The sequence below is a fragment of the Bos grunniens genome, chromosome 13 (genome assembly GCF_055505025.1).
Source record: "Bos grunniens cultivar Pamir isolate PY7600 chromosome 13, Bosgru_T2T1.0, whole genome shotgun sequence".
NCBI classification, from domain to species: domain Eukaryota; kingdom Metazoa; phylum Chordata; class Mammalia; order Artiodactyla; family Bovidae; genus Bos; species Bos grunniens.
The window spans coordinates 73,746,702-73,768,177 of NC_141177.1; the positions used below are offsets into that span (position 1 = coordinate 73,746,702).

The following is a 21,476-nucleotide window of genomic DNA, read 5'->3' on the forward strand; positions in this document are numbered from 1 at the left end:
CCCAGATATTATTGATTCTGAATGCTGTGAAGGACACTCGTGCCCTGACTTGTAGACTCAAGTTTAGAAATTTCTCTCTGAATGCCAGATCCCAAGTCCACCACTAGATGTCACCCTGGTCCCACCAAAGTTTCTCACTAACGCACATCATAGTTTCAGGGTCCATGGAAGCCGTGGAGAAGGAAATCAAAGGCCTGATTAGCCGCCTCTTGCCCAGAAAGGACAGAGAAGGCAATGGCACCCCACTCCAGTACTCTTGCCTGGAAAATCCCATGGACAGAGGAGCCTGGTGGGCTACAGTCCATGGGGTCGCTAGGAGTCTGACAATACTGAGCGACTTCACTTTCACTTTTCACTTTTCACTTTCACGCATTGAAGAAGGAAATGGCAACCCACTCCAGTGTTCTTGCCTGGAGAATCCCAGGGACGGGGGAGCCTGGTGGGCTGCCGTCTATGGGGTCGCACAGAGTCAGACACGACTGAAGCGACCAATGTGTGCAGCCGCCCACAAAGGATGCAGTTGGTACAGGATGCTGTGAGGATGAAGTGAAATGGGGCACACTGTGCAGAGCTGGGCTGCAGCAGATAAAATTGGTGCTCCCCCCAGACGCCCTGAAAGTCCTTGTGAGGGTTGTTGTGTACCTCAGCACCTAAATGCAGAGAGAACCAGAACTGCCTTGAGGTGATATCCCCCTACTGCAACCTTTAATTAAGACCAATGGGCCAGAAGAACACTCAGCTTCTCAACTGGGTCCCTATGGCCCCTAAGACATCACTTTCTGCACCTGAGCCCCAGGTGGGACGAGGCAGAAGCCAGGGCCACAAGGCGTTGCCTGGTTTGCTGCCTGTTGAACTCCTGCCCTGTCCGGCTGCCCCTGTCTCCCTCACCTGCTTCTCCTGGGAGTCATTCTTCCTTCAGTCACTGTCCATGAACCCTCATCTCAGGGTGAGCTTCTGGGGAACCTCCTCTAAGATACTGGTTTATAGCTGATATGCGAAATAGTTGGTTCCTTTCCCCCAGGATCATTTCTCTGTCTGCTTCAGGTAACAGTGGGTTTGGAAACTCAAGTGCCCTCAGCACCCCCTGCCTTTTTGTGCAGGAAGACCAGCACTGCCAGTCTATCCGGGTGACCCACTCTGTGTCTACTGTCCCCCCGAGCCCGGCTGAGGCTGGTTCTGGGAACCAGCGTGTCTCTTGTAATCGTTGGGAGTCAAGGCTCAGGCTTTTGTCTGTTGATCAGTTTGTGCTGGCACTGATACTAGTAACTTCCGGCTAAGGGAAAGATCCAGAAGCAGATTATACAATCCATAAGTCATTTTGGAGGCAAGAGGGAGGAGAAACAGCAGGAGAGCATTAATGAGGGCTGACTGACTGCGGGTCCAGGGAACACGACTCAGGTTTCCGCCTTGGGTTTGTGGAAATCTAAAAGCTGGCATGGGATTGTTTTAAAAAGTAATTTTATTTCATTCAGTTTATTGGCCGAACCACAGGGTATGTGGGATCTTAGTTCCCTTATCAGGGGTTGAACTCATAAACCTGGCGCTGGAAGCGTGGAATTTTAACCACTAAACTGCGAGGGAAGTCCATGATTTTTTTTCCCAGCTTGACATAGGATGGCTCAAACAAATTAACATTCCCATCTCAACTGGTTCATTTGGCCAGAATAAACTCACATGCTGCAGCAAATAGGGAGAAGGAAGAGGGAAGGTAAGATGAGATGGGGTGGGGGAGAAGGAGGGAGAGATTTAACAGCTCAAGCTCATTTTTTATCTCCCTAACATACTGACTTTAGTGTAACTTATTCTTGAGAAAAATGATTAAAACAATTGCTCACAGGTGACAGAAAAGTCATTTCCATTTAGAAAAATATTTAAATCATGGTTTGGGGAACGTTCTCTGTCTTTGTTAATAATGGGTTAGAGGGTAGGTTACATAAAGCGTGTGGATCAATAGATCATTTTCCTGATTAAATTACCGCTGCACTGTGGTTTTTGTAGGTGATACAGCTGAGAAGACACCATACCGTGGAAAGGCCTTTAAGTCATAAAAATTGTATTTCAAGGGTACAACATGGAATAGTATTAGTTTGTGTGATTTCCCTTTCTCTTTGCCGTCCCCCACCAGCATTCAGATATATAAGGCTGCTTGTTGAAGAAATGAGATTTTTTTTCCTCCTAGTGCTCACTCCTATGTCTTCTCTCCATACGGAGCTGAAATACCCACTCCCTCCAGAGATGTGTTTACGTGCGACATGAATGAAGCTTCCTATTTCCCTGTACAGAATTGGGGGCACGGCCAATAAACTTGAGAAGCAGTAAATGTCCACACTTATCAAGGGTCAGGAGCCCATGATGCCTAGAGTGCTGGCACCTTCAATTTACCTCTTTTCTAAGCATATGAAATAGGCTAGGATTTTCTAAAACTTGACTGTGCAAAAACCACTGCTGAATTTAACCACACTGTGAACACTGAACGAAGTCAACTGTGACTCAAGTATTTTTTGCACAAACTGTGTCTTTACCAAAACCATCAGGGCAGGGAAGGAGGTGGGGACCCTAATGATCTGGATTTTCTGGTAGAAGTTGACTGGAGGCTTGATTATCCTGACAATCACATCAGTTACTCTGTTTCACTTTGCCATTTCACATAGCAAGTCAGAAAGAAAACCGTTGCTAGGACTGGTGGGGAAAGGGTTTTAAGACTTCACCTCTAGGAATTGAAAAACTGGGTCTCTATTCTTAATATCTGATGGAGATTCTGATTTACCTCTCGCAGGTTTGCAGAGACCAAAGCAGCTTGGCCAACCACCAGGCCCTTGAACAAGAGATACAACTTTTAACAAAAAGGAATGCTATTGCAGCAGGAATGTGCTGCCCAACGGCAGGGAGAGATGAGCTCATGGTGTTTTCAGCAGGTAATCAAAGTGGGGCCTTAAATTGCCCTTTCTTGCCATTCGCTGAATGTTTGTTCCAGGGAAATAGCCAAGAAAGGGAATTCTAAAGCCTGTTCTCTGAAAATGAGGTGCCTCACAGATCTATGGGCTCATTAATTAGGTCAGTCTTTAATAGTTTCTGCAGGACGGCAAGGGATTTACTCTGAAAGACCTCTAGCCACTTCTTTATTGGTCACCCCAAGGATATGTCACAACTGTGAGTGCTCAGAAGGAGCCGCTGAAGTCAAGCAAAGTTGCTCTTGGCGGGACATCAGACACCAGGAAGAGTCTGATGGCCTCCTGCCATTGGCAATATCCTTTGAGGATGCGGGAGGGTGAGAGCAGGAAGAACTCTAAGAAAGAGGGCATTGAGGCTTATAAGGGAACAGTATCCCCCTGGTGCCCAGGTGTTTTTAAACATCTCTTTGACAGAGCACCAGAAACATTTCCCCAGTTATGAAGGTAGGAAAGAGGTGCCATCCCAGACGTTAAATATAACATTTGTCAAGCTTGTGTATATGCGTGTCTGCATCTTCATGCTAAGTGTTTGCAGAATGCCTCGCAAACCACTTCCAAAAAAACTATGGAGAAAGACAGAAGTGTTCTGGAAATAAAAGGTGCGCAAGATATACTTTTGATTCACTTAGAAAAATCTGTAGTTTTTCCAAGGTTTCAAAATGTTTTATGCTTTTTAAAAAAAAAATAAGTATTTACTTGGCTGTGTCCAGCCTTAGTTGCGGCATGTGGGACCTTTGTTGCAGCATGCAGGATCTTTCGTGGGGCCCACAGACTCCCTAGTGTAGCGCAGGGGCTCAGTAGTTCTGGCCTACAGGCTTAGTTGCTCCTCAGCATGTGGGATCTCAGCTCCCAGACCAAGGATGGAAGCCATGTCCCCTGCATTGTAAGGCAGATTCTTAACACCTGGACCACCAGGGAAGTCCCTCAAAAAGATTTTAAAAGCCTCTCATTTTGAAGTTAGTTTTACTAACGTTTGTTACATGCCTACTGTGTACTGTGCACTGTGCTGGGTGATTTTACAAACAGTATCTCATTTAATTTAATCCCCTTAATCACCCCCACAGTTAGTTATTGCTGTCTTCAAAGGCATTGTTATTCCCACATGTAGATGACTAAAATGGGACATGAACTTGGTGACAAACGACAGAAGTCTGAGCCAGCGTCCCACATGATAAGGAAGAGTCTCGAGGGGTCTGAAATCTACGGCGATTCCATTGCAGAAGTTCCACTGGCTTTGACATAACACGAGGAACCAGCCAAATGCAGCCTGTTTAGATTACTTATATTTACTGTATTTACCGTAACAAAGATGTATCACATATAACGTTATGCATCCTAGTAATCTATCCCGAATAACGTCCTCCTCAGTATGCATTCTGACCCATGCGTGCCTTTTTAGAAAGCAAGTGGAAACCACAGTACCTCAGTCTCCCTGTGGGTGCCTGTTGTGATCTGAGGAGGAGTTCTCTCTCCCCAGTGGCCCCTGGGCTGTTGTGTGCTTTGGATCTTATACAAGGCTTTCAACAGAATGAGGGTCAGAATGTCTGGCCAGGAACTTGAACTTCCCACCTCCAGAGAGCAGAGGGACAGCATACAGCCCTGCAGATACAGCAGCTGCCCTCAAGCTGTGGACCCAAGGGACCACGCTCTGGTGGGGCACCCTTCCCCCACCATGAGGTGGATTTCCCAAGAGATGCTGCTGTTTACACCCCTGCTAGGATGGAGATACACAAATGAGACAACCTTAATATGATTAGTTTACACGCTGACACTTATCTGACTGTAGGTCTCATGGGTGAGCAAATTATACATGTTGATCTTTCTAAGGTGTGGTGACCCTTACATGCTGATGCTGATGAATGGCTGTGACCAGAACTGGGACCTTGAATCTAAATTATGCATGCAATATGTAAAAGAATATATATGTAAAAGTACATATGGCAGAGTTAAATAAACAAAAAATAGTCTTGAAAAAAAATTATACACACATATTTCACACCATGGCCCTGAAATGACTTGGGACTGTCAGACAATTTTAGGTGATTAAAAAAAATAAATAAAACTACTTAAAAGTATGCAATCTGGAAAGTGTTCCAAATATCTTTGCTGTAGACGTTCCAGATGGTCTGATGGGGAAATGCAGTGTCTGATCAGTGAAGCGTCCGGTAGGTTACAGCACAAGTGTAGGAGTGAAGGGCATCATCCACGGAAATCCTCTCGGGTCAGCTGATAGTGACTGCCGCTTAGGGGTCCTACCCCGTGCAGACCCTGTGCACACATTGTATTTAAACCTTGCCGCAACTCAGCCACAAAGTTGTCATTAATCCCTTTTATTATTTACTTTGTTTTTTTTTTTAAACCTTTTTATTTTATATTCGAGTATAGCCAATTAACAATGTTGTGATAGTTTCAGGTGGACAGCAAAGGGACTCAGCCATCCGTATACACGTACCCATTCTTCCTCCCGCTCCCCTCCCATCCAGGCTGCCACATTGCGTTGAGCAGAGTCGCCTGTGCACAGTAGGACCTTGTTGGTCCTCCATTTTCAATACAGCAGGGTTTACATGTTGATCCCAAACTCCTTAACCACGCCTTCCTCCCATCCTTCCCCACCAGCAACCGTAAGTTTGTTCTCTAAGTCTGCATTTTTTATTTTATTTTTGCCACAGCACATGGCATGTGGGATCTTAGTTTCCCAACCAGCAATTGAACTCACTGATCCTGCCTTGGAAACATGGGGTCTTAACCACTAGACTGCCAGTAATTGCCACTAGACTGTCCATAATCCCTTTTGTAGTCAAGAAAATGGAGGTTCCTCGAGGTTAGGACCTTATTCAAGCACGTGCACAGCTAGGAAATGGCAGCACTAAGCTGTGCAGCCCACCCTCTTCTTTTTTTTTTTTTTTCCCACCCTCTTCTTGGGTGCCCTGGGCTCTGCTTTCATCACCCAGCTTTTCTGAGCCACCCATTCCACACATCCTTAAAAAAAGATTTCAAGTTTTTGCCTGCCAGCACCCCCCATGCTCTGACTCTTCTCACCTTCCCGGGCTTTCCGTATTGGCTTCATCCTGAAGTGGTACCCACTTTTGGGGAAAAAAATTAACTTTATACTTTCAATTAAAAAAAGGTTTTTTAAAATTTATTTGGCTGCACTGGGTCTTAGTTGTGGCATGAGGAATCTTTTTTAGTTGAGATCTATGTGATTTATGTGAGCTCCGTTCCCTGAGCAGGGCTCCAACCTGGGCCTCTTGCATTAGGAGGAGTCTTAGCCACTGGACCACCAGGGAGGTCCCTCACTCGCACTGGTACCCACTGCCCTGCCCTAGGCCGCCTCCCTCTCCCTAAGTGGGCTCGTGGAACCGACTTGTCTGTGCTACCCATGTCCAAATCTCATCTTATTTCCTTATCCTTCCATAAATCTTATGAATTAAATGTGTATGCTTTTTCCCTATTTACCTGTCCTACAACAGTTTTAACTCTTAGGTCCAGCCACAGAGTCGAGAAGGGTAGAAGGAAGTTTTCCCCTTCCTACGATGTGTCCGTGAATCCCCGAGGGTCTTGTTAAGATGCAGGTTTTGATTCAGAAGGTCTGTGGTGGGCCCTGAGACTCCACTTTCTAACCAGCTCCCAGGTGAGGCCCTGCCCCTACTGGTCCAGGGATGACTTTTTGCTTTCCCAGAGCCTGCTGCTGCTAAGTTACTTCAGTCGTATCTGACTCTGTGTGACCCCATAGATGGCAGCCTACCAGGCTCCCCCGTCCCTGGGATTCTCCAGGCAAGAACACTGGAGTGGGTTGCCATTTCCTTCTTCAATGCATGAAAGTGAAAAGTGAAAGGGAAGTCGCTCAGTCGTATCTGACTCTTAGCGACCCCATGGACTACAGCCCACCAGGCTCCTCCATCCATGGGATTTTCCAGGCAAGAGTACTGGAGTGGGGTGCCATTGCCTTCTCCTTCCCAGAGCCTAGATGGTATTTAAAGTTCCTGCAAGAGTTTTCCTTCTTTTCCAGCAGGTGAGCCCGCAGGAGATTTGAATCAGTCAATGAGCTCTGAATTTCTGGATGAGACCAGTCCTGAGGGTGGGAGCAGATTTGGGCCAGGAGGGAGCCTACAGCTGGAAGCCCTGTACCTGAGGAGTGAGGCTGGATGCCTGAGCCTGGGCAGATGGGGGTTCTGGGTAGACTGACGGCACAGTGGGGGTGCTGGATGTCTTGAGAGGTGATGGGGTATCTGGAATCAGGGGAGGACAGCAAGTAACAGGCAGATAGAAACATAGGTTGGATAAATGCCTCTTGCCTTAAAATTGTGTTGAGAGATCTAGATGCTGCCTGAAAGATTTTAGGAATAAAGTGAATAGAAAAAAAAGAAGAAAAAAAAGGTTTGGGTTTAAGGGGCTTTTACTTGGGGGATACCATTTTATTCGACTGACCTCCATAAGAGTTTGGCAAAAATATATTCACCCAAAGTCACAGTGGACACAGCTGTAAAATGACCCTGGGGTCCAAGTCTCCAACCTGTCCTAAAAATCCTCCTCTCTATGCTTGTGGGATGATCAGACCGCAGAAAACGGGAACAAATCTCATTCCCAACTCCCACCTCCCAGACTTTCTATTCCTCAAGCTGAAAGTGTTTTTAAACATTTTTAACTCGGAAATTGTGAAAATTTTGAGTGTAGCACAGGCATTTTAATTACATGTAAACAAACAAACAAAAGCTCATGACTACATCAAAAGAATTACAGTAGTAACACACAATCAAAGCTGATTTCCAGTTAACTGTGAAAAAACTTGTGGGTCCGTCAGGATTACCAAACCTGAATCCCCTCACCAGATGTCTTAGCATATTACCCTTGACTTAGGGAAGAGGATATTCAAAGTTGAAATAGAAGTGGACAAAATAACCCACAGACTTTTTTTTAATAGTTTGATTTGAAGCTTGAATAATATCCAGTAATAGCACATAATAAGGGGAAATTATTATATTACAAATATTTCATAAAGTACCCCACCACTTAAACTAATTTAAAATTTAAAAGTTTAATTTAAATTTACAATTATTTAAACTTTATTAAAATTAAAATTTATTGGAATTAAAATTTTACATTATTTAAAATTTGGGGAGAGGTAAATTTATTGTTCAGAAGGTAAAGTTATTCAACTGAAATAATTTGTGAGACATTTTTTTAAAAGAAATTTAGAAGCATAGTCCAACAGTTCTTTTTCTCCTCCAGCAGCTTCACACCCCAAAGGCATCAAATATTATGTCCATTGGGGTACATTATAATATTGCAGCTGGCCAGAGAGACTAGAAGACATCATGTCCAAAAAAAAGAACCATGACCTTAAGTTTATTCAAGGATCCAAAGAGCTGGGAAGAATTACTATTTAGAAATAACTATAAATGAACCATCTTCTATTTGATCCCTTTGTAAGAGAAGGCTCTAGGCTGAAAAACTAATTCTCTGCTTTCAACTCACCCATTTGAGGCAAACGTCAGCCAGTTCCATGTAGTCTGGAAGACCAGACCAGGAGAACATTCCCCCTCCCATTTTCCTTTCCTTCTTCCTCCTTCACCCTCTCCTCTCCTCTCCCCTTTATCTGCCATCTCCAGGCTCAAGTCAAACCCTTGAAACAAAAGTCAGAAAACAGGGACAGGTATTTTTTGGTTGTTTTGTTTTTTTCCTTTATTTCTGAAGTTTCCTTTCTATCGGTGAATTTGTCTAACTTCTTACTCGCAGAAAAAGTCAATATCCTAGGGAAAAAAAAAGCGAAAAAAGACTGAGCTGAGCATGCAGGACCAAAAAACAGATGTACATTCTTTATTTAAAATCATACATAATCAAAGGGAAATTTGGAGTTAAAATAAGTAAAGCTTGAACCCCAAGAGTATGACTCAAGTTTTACTTTAACTCAAAAACTACTTAAAATGAAAATTCTCAAATACACTTTTAATTTATGATTCTTTGACACATTCAAGTTCAATGCTAAGACATGATGACAAATGAGTTGCATTTGTGTAGGTTGGTCAATGTTTTAAAGTTTTTTTTGCACAGTGATTAGCTCCAGAAGAATTATTTCAAAATAACCACCTTGCAAAGTCACTCAAAAAGGATCTTTTATTTCTGTTTTGGTTATACAAGACCCCAGAGCATTAGGAAAAGGACGGTTCTTTTTCATACATAAGTAGGGTCTCTCTATCACAAAAACAGGCATTCAAATTTTTTCCAGAATGTTTTGATTTTATTAAATAAATGATAAATACAGGTGCTGATATTTTTCTCAGACCAAGTGTTTAGTTGATAAGTGAGCCTGTCAGTAAGAGTCAGTCAATACTATTTTGGCTTCTTTCTTTGTGACGTGGAGTCATTTCCAGGATAACTTACAACTAAAACACTTTCTCTAGTGACAGAGAGAGTTCACTAACCTTTCCACATTGACAGTAGGTATAAATGCTCTCCCAAGTCTCGTTGTCTAGAGACGTCACCCTTGGAAGTGGGGGACTTTACCTGACGCAGCTTGTAAGATGCATCTTTTTACACCTGCCTACGTCTACATTCTGAGTCCTTCTCTCCCCTCTCCCCAGCCCCAGGGACGCTTACCGTGGTAGGAACTTCCTTGGTGGCTTCTTGGTACACATGTTGTTCCTGGACCAAGTTGCTGGGAAAATAACCCACGGTTCCCATTTCATCCTCAGACTGATTGCCATAGACCTGAGTGCCCAGAAATGTAACAGAGAGGGGAAAGCAGATGTGATACTCTTTTGGAAACCCTCAGGCATCCTCTTTGTTGTCCATGAGAATCATAAAACTACCAATGCCTTGCTTCTCAAGTTCACTCCCAGCAACTTTCATCCCACAGAAACTGCGTGTCTGTTCTTTTGTGGCCCACTCTTACTGGTCTCCCTACTTTTAGCATTGCATCGTGCCATCTGTGAACTGCCCAGAAATCTTTTTTGGAACCCATAAATGAAGTCTGTATCTTTTTTTGTTTTGGTTTTAAGTAAATAGACACTGTTATTTTAAAGAACTTTTAAAGGACTCTCCCCATTTTTTAAAATTCAAGTGAACATATTCTTGAGTGCATTTCAGATTTAACTCTCCATTACTTGAGAATATGTCTCTGGAGCTGGAGCTGCAGTGGGGGACAGTAGATCAGTTCAGCTTCATCCCTCCCCAGGGCCCACCCCTGTGTGTTTTAACTGAAGAAAGCAGATTCTTTGGAGTGAACGAGGGTGCTAAAGTTTCCTTAAAAACACTGAAATGTAGCCTGACTGCCAGCACACATGCCTTTTACTTGGCAAATCCACTCAAGTATTTTTGAATAAGGTTCAAACTCTTTGGGATGTTCACGCCCCCATGTGTTCGACTACATTCTCTTGCCAAAACAGCAGATAAACCTACATTGGGTTTTGTGATGAAGTTTTCCTTGTTTCTTTAAAATGCAATAAAAGCAAATATACATGAAGTTTTGCATAGCCACAGCTCCTCTATTGTTCTTAACAGCTAGTTTTAAATATTAAAAGGCATCGAAGATAGGTAACAGAGGAAAAGTTAAGGGCAACATATGTCAAGATATTTTATATATTTTAAATGATCTCGTCTTACGCTGCCAGCCCAGAATTCTCCAGCTTCATTTTCTTTTACCAGCTTTGAGTAAACATAGATCCACTGTCCTTTTTTAACGTTAATGAATCTACAGTCCGGAGCATTGTAATCTTCTTGAGCTCTGGCCAGAGAAATAGTATCTGGAAGGAAAAACCATGAAATAGTATCTTGAAGAAGAAAGCATGGACGCCTGGGTTTTATAATAGGAAAAACCACAGAGCATATCAGAAGACTAGGAAATCACAGTGACTAACACCTCCTGGTTTATAGCTCACATTCAATTCCAGAAGATAACTAAGGTTATTAAAACAGCATCCAACAGAATCTTAGCCAAGTGAATTCTTCATGCTGAGACACAAAAGGCACAGACCGGGAGAAACGACACTAATCGCATGCACATTAGAGAAGATTCACTTCCAAATACAATTAGATTCTACGCTATTAGTGGATATTTTTTTTTTCAGTTATATAATAGAAAGGTAATAAAAGGTGTAAAAAAGTCCTTACAGACACATTCATCATCTGCACACAGCTTCTTGGAACCAAGTTTGTCCATAAATATTCCATGCACAGCACATATGGCCACAAGACCTGGGAGGAAAAGTAACAACAGTCTTGCCATCTTCCTCTTTTGCTGTTTTTGCTTTCGCCCTTTGAGTGGAAGTGGAGACTGACTTCAGTGCTTCCTGTCTTTTATGTGAAAGCCAGACATCTGGGCGAGTCCCCTGCAGCCAATGGGGAGGTAGCTACCCGTGCCTCGGCCTCCATAGCAGTGACGGGGCTCTAGGGGTTCTTCAGCATTGGAATTTCTAAAGAGACTCAAACGCTGTGTCTTTTTTTTTTACACACAAATGCTATCCAGAATAGTCCACTATTTCAAAAACACTTTTTGTTTTATAGTGAAGTATAGCCGATTAACAATGTTGTGATAGCTTCAGGTGGACAACAAAGGGACTCAGTCATACACATACGTGTATCCCGACTCCCCCAGACTCCTCTCCCATCCAGGCGGCCACATAACATTGAGCAGACTTCCCTGTGCTATACAGTATGTCCTTGTTGGTTATTCATTTTTAATTCATTCTCAAAGTCCATAGACTTATATCTGTTTTGTAAATAAGCTCATTTGTATAATTTCTTTTTAGATCCTTCATATAAGTGATGTCATACAATATTTCTCCTTCTCTGTCTGACATACTTTACTCAATATGACAATCCTCCACCCTTGTTAGAGTAACTTTTGCTGTGGTTTATTGCATCAGGAAGACATTGTTGAAAGAACTATGAGGATTTTAAATCATTTAAAAAATGTTTTTAGTTCAAACATCAAATTCTTTCAATGTATGAGAAGATGTACTAACCATAGAAAATTGTTGAAAATGTGATATCTATATCCTTAATACAAATAATTTTGATCAAACATCTAATAACATCTGGATTTATATAATAGATAAGTAGAGGATGCTTACATTGATTACAAATGCTTACAAATCATTCATGATGGGACCCTTAGGAGTCATGTGTATCGGGTCAGACATGGATTGTAACGTGTTTAAGACCCTAGTAATAAGGGGAGATGGGGTAGGTGGTTTGGGAAAATGGAACTGGCTTTTTTCTGCCTCCTGTCTTGGAGATCTTTGAAATTCAGTCTCCAATGTGCATGGCTAATAGAGAAGGGAGTAAAGCTGGAGGTTTGTGTTGTCCTTGTCCCCCATCCCTGCCTGGCCTACTTCCAGGCATCTTTCCTGCGGGAAGAGGGGCACCGCTACAAGTCATCAAAGCCAAAGCGCTAATACCTGGCTCCATCTATTCAACAACTACTTCCTGAGTGCCTGCTATGTGCCAGGCACTGTGGTAGGCACTGTCCACAGAGTGAATTTAAAAAGACCCGGGCCCTAGGGTTTACTGTCGGGAGAAAGACACACTTGGCCGGCTGCTTGTTAGAGGGTGTTTGGGGCCACTTCTCTCTTTTAAAGTGCCCTCTCCCCCATTATTTCCAGGATTTTTTTGGCTGCACAATGCAGTTTGTGCCATCTTAGTTCCCCGATCAGAGATCAAACCTGCACCCTCAGCAGTGAAAGCCTGGAATCTCTGACCACTAGACCGCCAGGGAATTCCCTAGAAATCATCTTTGAAAGCAGATGCCAGTGCGGTTTTTCTTTCTATAATCTGGAGGCCTGAGAGGATCTCGGGGAAAATGAAAGCATCGATCAAACCCTCTTAATCCTGACCCGGCAGCTGTTTCACAGACTGTAACAGTCTCCAGCCAGCCCTTGACACAGGCGAGTTCAAAGACAATTGCCACGTAAGAGGCACTTTCTGAAATGACTGCACAAACTCAGCCAGGCCCCCTCAAAGCAGAGTGAAACGTTGAAAAAAGCCGCGCCTGAGCAGTCAAAACTAAGCCAACTAAGCTGAGGCTCAGAAGTCATCGTGGGCCGTTCAAAGGCCAAGAACTAAGAAAAGAGAAACCCCAGCCTCCTGAGGGCCACCTGAGCAGGCCTGCGATGTCCTAGGGTTCTGCAGCAGGAAGAGATGGGGTGGAAACTAGAAGCTTCTCTGTAAAAGTCTACTCACAAATAGGAATTCAAACTTGCAACAACTCAGCAAGCCATCGTGCCTAGTAGTGCACCATTCGGGGTCTGGTGGGGTGGGGGTAGGGTGGGGCTGGTGGTCCAGAGATGGACTGTGTCCTGAGCTTCCTTCTCTCCTTCTTCTGGATTTTCAGATGGACTCGCTGAACCTTTAATCCCCCAAAGACATTTTTTTTCTTTAGTTCCTAAATTAGCTTCTCAGTCTGGGGTTCTCAAAAATGGGGGCTGTAGCTCCTTTAGGATGCAAAAATAGGCTTGGACAAGGGGATGGGACGGAGGCAGCCTCCTTGCTGTGATGTTCAAGGCCCTGCAGGATCTGCCCACCTCCCTGCGTCCTCCGGAATCATCTTCTGTCACTGTCCTTCCCTGGCTCTGTTCCTGCCACACCAGCCTCTCTGTCTTTTTTTTTGAAGCTCATATCTACTTCATGCCTTTTGGGCTTATTGTCTTTTCCTCCAGTTACTGGCCTTCAGGCCTCTGATGGTCAAGATGGCTCGACAGACAGACCAGTTTAACAGAGACACTCTTGCACTCCCCCAACCCAATCTGTCCACCACGCAAAACCGTGGGACCCTGTCCTAATACATGCTTCACTACCTGACATGGCTTGTTCACTTTCTTGGTGGCTGTTTGTCCCCTGATGCCACAGTGAAAACTCCACAAGGTGGGGACCTTTTCCATCTTGTCCATTGCTCTACCTTTAGCACCCAGAAAAATGCTTGGTATTCATAAACTGGTATTCATTGAAAGCATGCATCATCCCCCAGAATTGTATGCTTAGGTATGTACATGCATGTATACTCTCTTTTTTTTTCCCCCCTGGGAAAGTCCCTAGGTTTTATCAGACCTAAAGAGAGGCTCAGGCTTCCCTGGTTGCTCAGTGGTAAAGAATCTGCCTTCAAGGCAGGAGATGTGGGAGACCTAGTTTTGATCCCTGGGTTGGGAAGATCCCCTGGAGGAGGGCAAAGAAACCTACTCCAGTATTCTTTCCTAGAGAATCCTACGGGCAGAGGAGCCTGGTGGGCTGCAGGCTAAGGGTCGTAAAGAGTGGGACACCACTGAAGAGACTTAACACACACATACACACACACACACACACACACACACACACAGAGGTTCATTACACCCTTCAAATTAAGACTCATTAACTAAATGATCAGGGCAGAGATGCTGGGGTCTTGCCACCAAAACATGGTGCCCAGACTAGCAACTTTAGCATCATTTTATAAAGTCTCTCAGACCCTACCCCAGACCTGCTAAATTGCAAACTACTTTTTACATGAAATAGAAGTGATTTGTATGGACATTAAAGTTGGAGAAGTGCTGCTTGCTGCTGCTGCTGCTGCTAAGTCGCTTCAGTCATGTCCAACTCTGTGCGACCCCATAGACGGCAGCCCACCAGGCCCCACCGTCCCTGGGATTCTCTAGGCAAGAACACTGGAGTGGGTTGCCATTTCCTCCTCCAATGCATGCAAGTGAAAGTGAAAGTGAAGTCGCTCAGTCGTGTCCGACTCTTAGCGACCCCATGGACTTCGGCCCACCAGGCTCCTCCGTCCATGGGATTTTCCAGGCAAGAGTACTGGAGTGGGGTGCCATTGCCTTCTCCCAAGTGCTGCTTGAGGGCAATCAAATACGGCACAGATTTTTAGCCAGGATTTCACATTCACTATTACGTCTTTGCTGGATTCATTTTCAAGAGACAAAATGCCTATTAAATACCCTAACAGAAAATACTTTAACTAATAAGAACCTACTGTATAGCACAGGAAACTCAGTACTCTGTAATGACCTATATGGGAAAGAATCTAAAAGAGTAGATATACATAACACTGATTCGCTTCGCTGTACAGCAGAAACTAACACAACATTGTAAACCAACCATACTCTAATAAAACTTAATTTAAAAAACATGTCCATACAGAAACCTGATTACAAATACTTTAAGCCTTTTTACAAATTTGGCTGCGTTCAGTATTATTTGCAGCAGGCAGGATATTTGATCTTCATTGCTGCGTGTGTGCGTGCAAACTCCGAGTTGCAGCATGTGGAACCTAGTTCCCTGACCAGTGACCAAGCCCAGGGTCCCTGCACTGGTAGTGTGGACTCACTGGGTCACCAGAGACATCTCATTTAAGACGTCTTTACATTTAAAATGGAGATAGCAGGGGGAGCGGGGGGTGGGACCAACTGACAGAGCAGCACTGAAATATACACACTGCCATGTGTAACATAGACAGCTAACAGGAAGCCACAGTATAGCACTGGGAGCTCAGCCTGGGGCTCTGTGACGACCTAGAGGGGTGGGATGGGGGTGGCGGGAGGGAGGTCCAAGAGGGAGGGGGTACATGGATACTTATGGCTGATTCTTGTTGTTGTATGGCGAAAAACCAACACGACATTGTTTTTTTTTTTAATTAATTTATTTATTTTTTGGAGGCTAATTACTTTACAATATTATAGTGGTTCTGCCATACATTGACATGAATCCACCACGGGTGTACACATGTTCCCCATCCTGAACCCCCCTCCCACCTCCCTCCCTATCCCATCCCTCTGGGTCATCCCAGTGCACCAGCCCTGAGCACCCTGTCTCATGCATCGAACCTGGACTGGCGATTCATTTCACATATGATAATTTACATGTTTCAATGCCATTCTCCCAAACCATCCCACCCTTGCCTTCTCTCACAGAGTCCAAAAGACTGCTCTATACATCTGTGTCTCTTTTGCTGTCTTGCATACAGGGTTATTGTTACCATTTTTCTAAATTCCATATATATGCATTAGTATACTATATTGGTGTTTTTCTTTCTGGCTTACTTCACTCTGTAAAACAGGCTCCAGTTTCATCCACCTCATTAGAACTGATGCAAATGTATTCTTTTAATGGCTGAGTAATATTCCATTGTGTATATGTACCACAGCTTTATTATCCATTCATCTGCTGATGGACATCTAGGTTGCTTCCATGTCCTGGCTATTACAAACAGTGCTGTGATGAACACTGGGGTACACGTGTCTCTTTCAATTCTGGTTTCCTCGGTGTGTATGCCCAGCAGTGGGATTGCTGGATCATAAGGTAGTTTTATTTCCAGTTTTTTAAGGAATCTCCACACTCTTCTCCATAGTGGCTGTACTAGTTTGCATTCCCACCAATAGTGTAAGAGGGTTCCCTTTTCTCCACACCCTCTCCAGCATTTATTGCTTGTAGACTTTTGGATAGCAGCCATTCTAACTGGCATGAAATGGCACCTCATTGTGGTTTTGATTTGCATTTCTCTAATAATGAGTGATGTTGAGCATCTTTTCATGTGTTCCAACATGACATTGTAAAGCAATTATCCTCCAATTTAAAAAAATACAGATGTGAGCCTCTCGTAATAGTTTCCATTTTAACACTATCTTCTATTTATCAGTAGCCTGCATTTAAATCTAATCATATAACCTACTTCATAAAGGTAGAAATCTGCTTTGTTAATTCTTAACTTTGATTCACATTAGAATTACACAGTGAGCTTGAGAAGCATTGACGACTGGGTTTCACTCCTGGAGATTGGGATTTAGTTGAGGTGGTTGTAGGTTATTGTTGTTGTTAAGTCATGTCTGACTCTTTTGGGACTCCATGGACTGTTGCCCACCAGGTTCCTCTGTCCCTGGGATTTCCCAGGCAAGAATACTGGAGTGGGTTGCCACCTCCTTCTCTATCTAGATCTTCCCCGACCCAGGGTTGAACCCGAACCTCCTATATTGGCAGGCGGATTCTTTACTGCTGAGCCACCTGGGAAATCCTGTTGTAGGTTAGGTCTGAGTATTTGCAAATATCTTCCAGATGATTCTAATATGTAGCCAAAGTTGAAAGTTAAATTCAAGTTGAAAACCACTATATTTAATGGTGACAACATCTGCTCTCTTCAGACATTCTGTACAGCTCCCACAGATGAGTAAGGTAAGAACAGTCAGAAGATCCTAGTTTGATTGAATCATCTTCAAAATATAGCTAATAAATACAGGAAGATTAATGGGCCTGGAGGAGAGAAATAGATTACAAGTAAGGAGATGGGGAAGGCAATAATAAACCCAGTGCCATGGGGTTGCAGTTGGAGGTACTGTTGCAAATTCATTACTTTTTAATATAATTGAATAGATATATCCATAGACATAGAGTTGTGATATCTCTATAAAATTAGGATCCTGAAAGACTTAGGACAGGCTGAGGAATTGACAGGAGACTAAAGAGACGTGACAACTACACTCAACACATGATCCTGGATTTGATTCTTGGGTCATGATTGGGACATCAATAAATCGGATGGATGCTATTTCCTGATGTTGCTGGTCATCTTAGAGTTATGTGAAAGACTGGTCTTGTACTTAGAAAATACACCCTGAAAGATTAAGGGGTGATGAGCAACTAGGTCCACACACTCTCAGATGGTTCTGCTAGGGTGCAGGAGGGCTCCCCAAGAAAGCCACAGTGGCATAGTGATTAGTTTGAATTAAAGTTACTTAAAACACAACCAGCAAGAGTGACACTCTGACCTTCATTTTTGTCCCCCAGAAAGCAGAAAATAAATCTCTCATGAGAAAGGTGTACCCCTTGCATCCAAGGGTAAGACATCCTTTTCACCAGAGAGAGGGAATTCGGGTGAAGAAACTTGTATAAACCTTATTACTTCTTGAATTTACTACCAGGGACAAACTGCTTAGATTCCTCACTAATTGAGCACACAAGACCCAAGTTTCTCTGTTCTGTCAATTCATCTCTATTGTTTCTTTCTCTAAAAGGTATAAAAGTTGCCTGCTTCGACTGTTTTTATAGCTTAAGTTACAACCTTTGTAATATAATATTATATACAATTTGTTGAAAAAACAAGAGAAAATCCTATGGATCATCTGTAAAGTAATACAATTATTTCTGAAGCAGATTTAAAAGTTGCCAAAATTAAATTTAGCATTTGCCACTAATTTAAGACAAATACCGTAACTTATAAAAAACATATTGAAAAATAAAAAAGTTTGCTTTGGCCACTATTTAGGTTCTCATTTTTATGGGACCTCTGTGCACATGAATTAACATTTGTATTTTCTGTTAATCTGTTTTGTGTCACTTTCATTATTAGTCCAGCTAGAAGAATTCAGGAGGGGTGGTGGGGAAATTTCCCCTCCTTGACAGTTCAAAAACATTTATGGAAGTTCTATGTACTTTTTCAGCTACTTTCATATAAATTGGATTTTTTCCCAAAATAAACAGCTTTCAAAAGTAATCAGATGTCACTTCTCTGTTTGAACTCTTCTCACAAAACTTATGTCCCACACAGACTTGCATGTGAATGTTCAGAGTCACTTTATTCACAATGGTCCCAAACCAGAAAGAACTCAAAATGCCCATCCATTTGCAGAACAAACTGCTGACCCACACAATAGAGATACACCTCAAAAGCATTCTAGGGGACTCCCTTGGAGATGCAGTAGATGGGAATCCACCTGCTAAGTCAGGGGCACAGGTTGATCCCTGGTCTGGGAGGATTCCACATGCAGAGGAGCATCTAAGCCCATGTGCCTGGAGCCTGTGCTCCACAGCAAGAGAAGCCACCACCGTGGAAGCCTGGTGCACCGCAGTGAAGCGGAGCCCCTGCTCGCCATGACCAGAGCAAGCCTGTGCGGCAGCAAAGAGCCAGCACAACTGAAAATAAAAACAGCAATAATGACAACAACAAAAAAGCATTCTACGAACTTCCCTGGTGGTTCAGGGTTAAGACTTCACACTTCCACTGCAGGTGGTGGGGTTCAATCCTTGGTAAGGCAACTAGGATCCCACATGCTGCCCAATGAGGCCAAAAAATTAAATAGGAGCATTCTAGACAGGGCACAGTTGCAGCGATAGAAAGCAGATGGGTGGCTGCCTAGGGTTGGGATGGGGACACTGCAAAGGAACACAAGGGAGCCCTTTCTCTGAGGCGTGACGGAATCCTCTGTATCTTATGACCTTCATACAACTGTATCAGATCAGATCAGTCGCTCAGTCATGTCCGACTCTTTGCAACCCCATGAATCGCAGCACACCAGGCCTCCCTGTCCATCACCAACTCCCGGAGTTCACTCAGACTCATATCCATCGAGTCAGTGATGCCATCCAGCCATCTCATCCTCTGTTGTCCCCTTCTCCTCCTGCCCCCAATCCCTCCCAGCATCAGAGTCTTTTCCAATGAGTCAACTCTTCACATGAGGTGGCCAAAGTACTGGAGTTTCAGCTTTAGCATCATTCCTTCCAAAGAAACCCCAGGGCTGATCTCCTTCAGAATGGACTGGTTGGATCTCCTTGCAGTCCAAGGGACTCTCGAGTCTTCAACACCACAGTTCAAAAGCATCAATTCTTCGGCACTCAGCCTTCTTCAGAGTCCAACTCTCACATCCATACATGATCACAGGAAAAACCACAGCCTTGACTAGACAAAACTTTATTGGCAAAGTAATGTCTCTGCTTTTGAATATGCTATCTGGGTTGGTCCAACTGCCAAAACTCACCAAATACTAAAACGGGTGAATGCTATTACTGTAAGTAACTCAGTTTACAAAATCCTCTAATAGTTCCCCATTTCGGAGTGTAAGCATGCCCTTAAAATGGCCTACACAATCCCATTTTCCATCCACCCTCTCCCTCCCTCCGACACCTACCACTGTGGCCAACTTCCCCTTCAACAGCCACTCAGAACAGGGCCAGTCTGTGTTCTGAGACTAAGTACAGTCACCAAGAGCAAGCAGTGAGAAAGTGTACTAGCCACTGGGACTGCTGGTCAACATACAAGAGTGGTCTTTTTTCCTAATGGCTCAGTTAATATATTTTATGGACGTACATGAACTTGACAACTAAAAAGTTATTCATAACAGACTCTGCAAGTGGTGAAGTTTAAGGAATAAAAAGTATTTTGCTTTTTCCTTACATATACATGTGGTAAAAACCTACATAAGCCTAAAAATTGTCTCTTTTTAACTTTACAATATTGTATTGGTTTTCCCATATATCAACATGAATCCGCCACAGGTATACATGTGTTCCCCATCCTGAACCCTCCTCCCTCCTCCCTCCCCGTACCATCCCTCTGGGTCATCCCAGTGTATCAGCCCCAAGCATCCAGTATCGTGCATCGAACCTGGACTGGCAACTCGTTTCATATATATTATACATGTTTCAATGCCATTCTCCCAAATCATCCCACCCTCTCCCTCTCCCAGAGTCCAAAAGACTGTTCTATACATCGGTATCTCTTTTGCTGTCTCGTATACAGGGTTATTGTTACCATCTTTCTAAATTCCATATATTTGCGTTAGTATACTGTATTGGTGTTTTTCTTTCTGGCTTACTTCACTCTGTATAATAGGCTCCAGTTTTAACATAAATATATTTCACAAATACATAAAAAAAATCTAAGTGATAAGGAAAAGTCTTGTTTCAGAAAATATTAAAACAGGAACACAAAGAGTGATCAATAGTGTCACTTTACCACGTGCTATACATACAAAATTGTCTACTTCTAAAGACACCCATGGTTTTGCTACCAGGGGATTAAACTGATAGCCTTAAGCAGAAATCAAACACTACAGAAAATGAACTTTGGAAATACCCGAGAATTGGTGTTAAGCAGCACAATGAGGCAGCAAGATTAGGACTGGCAACCATTGGGTTAGACTGCTAGTCTTCAAAAAGATTAAACATCTTTCCTTTGGAGGTCATTCAATCAAGAGGTATTAACTGAGCAGGTATTCCTTAGGAAACACCCTATCTCAAGAGGGTAAGAGTATAAGATGTGAAGTCTGAAGACAATATTCCCTTTTTCTCTGTTTTTCCAGAAAACATTTAATATAGTTACTCTTAAATGGTCTTTATTCAAGTAAAAAATGAATGAAAAGATTTGTGAAATGCCTACTACTGGCTCATTTATTTGACTCTGAAGATGAAATTCAGATCCTGCCCAGGTCTCGTTTTCTTCTAATATGCAGGATGATCATCATTACTATTAGTACAAGTAAAAGTATTAGTATTAGTACAAGTATTAGTAAAAAAGGGACTTCCCTAGTGGTGCAGAGGCTAAGACTCTGTGCTCCCGAAGCAGCAGGGCCCAGATTCGATTCATTCTCAGGGAACTAGATCCTACATGCCACAACCAAAGGTCCCACATGCTGCAACTAAGACTCAGTGCAGCCAAATAAATACATGAATGAATAACACACAAAAATGAGCTCCAGGATGGCAGTTCATATGCATAAAAAAATAACACAGAAAATCTAAACAAGTGCTTGACCTAATTCTTTTATTAAAGTATCTCTACCA

The 21,476-nt window shown here is 43.2% G+C and overlaps 1 protein-coding gene across 1 annotated transcript; it reads right to left on the minus strand.

Annotated features, from left to right (window-relative positions):
- Window positions 1–8,607: 8,607 nt before the first annotated feature.
- On the minus strand, window positions 8,608–11,349 carry OTOR (otoraplin). Its single transcript, XM_086334990.1, has 4 exons — window positions 11,061–11,349; window positions 10,554–10,693; window positions 9,549–9,659; window positions 8,608–8,701 (listed from the first exon to the last, which is right to left on the minus strand). Exons 1-4 carry the CDS (start codon window positions 11,173–11,175, stop codon window positions 8,678–8,680), a joined length of 390 nt encoding a protein of 129 aa, XP_086191116.1. The 5' UTR covers window positions 11,176–11,349; the 3' UTR covers window positions 8,608–8,677.
- Between the last annotated feature and the right edge of the window lie 10,127 nt (window positions 11,350–21,476).

Bases quoted from the DNA above. Each gene is read 5' to 3' on its own strand.
- OTOR (XM_086334990.1), bottom strand. From the start codon at position 11,175: ATGGCAAGACTGTTGTTACTTTTCCTCCCAGGTCTTGTGGCCATATGT. The intron at 10,694-11,060 runs GTAAGGACTTTT...TTTTCCTTCCAG, and splicing joins TGCAGATGATGAATGTGTCT to ATACTATTTCTCTGGCCAGA. The intron at 8,702-9,548 runs GTAAGCGTCCCT...TTTTTTCCCTAG, and splicing joins CCAAGGAAGTTCCTACCACG to GATATTGACTTTTTCTGCGA.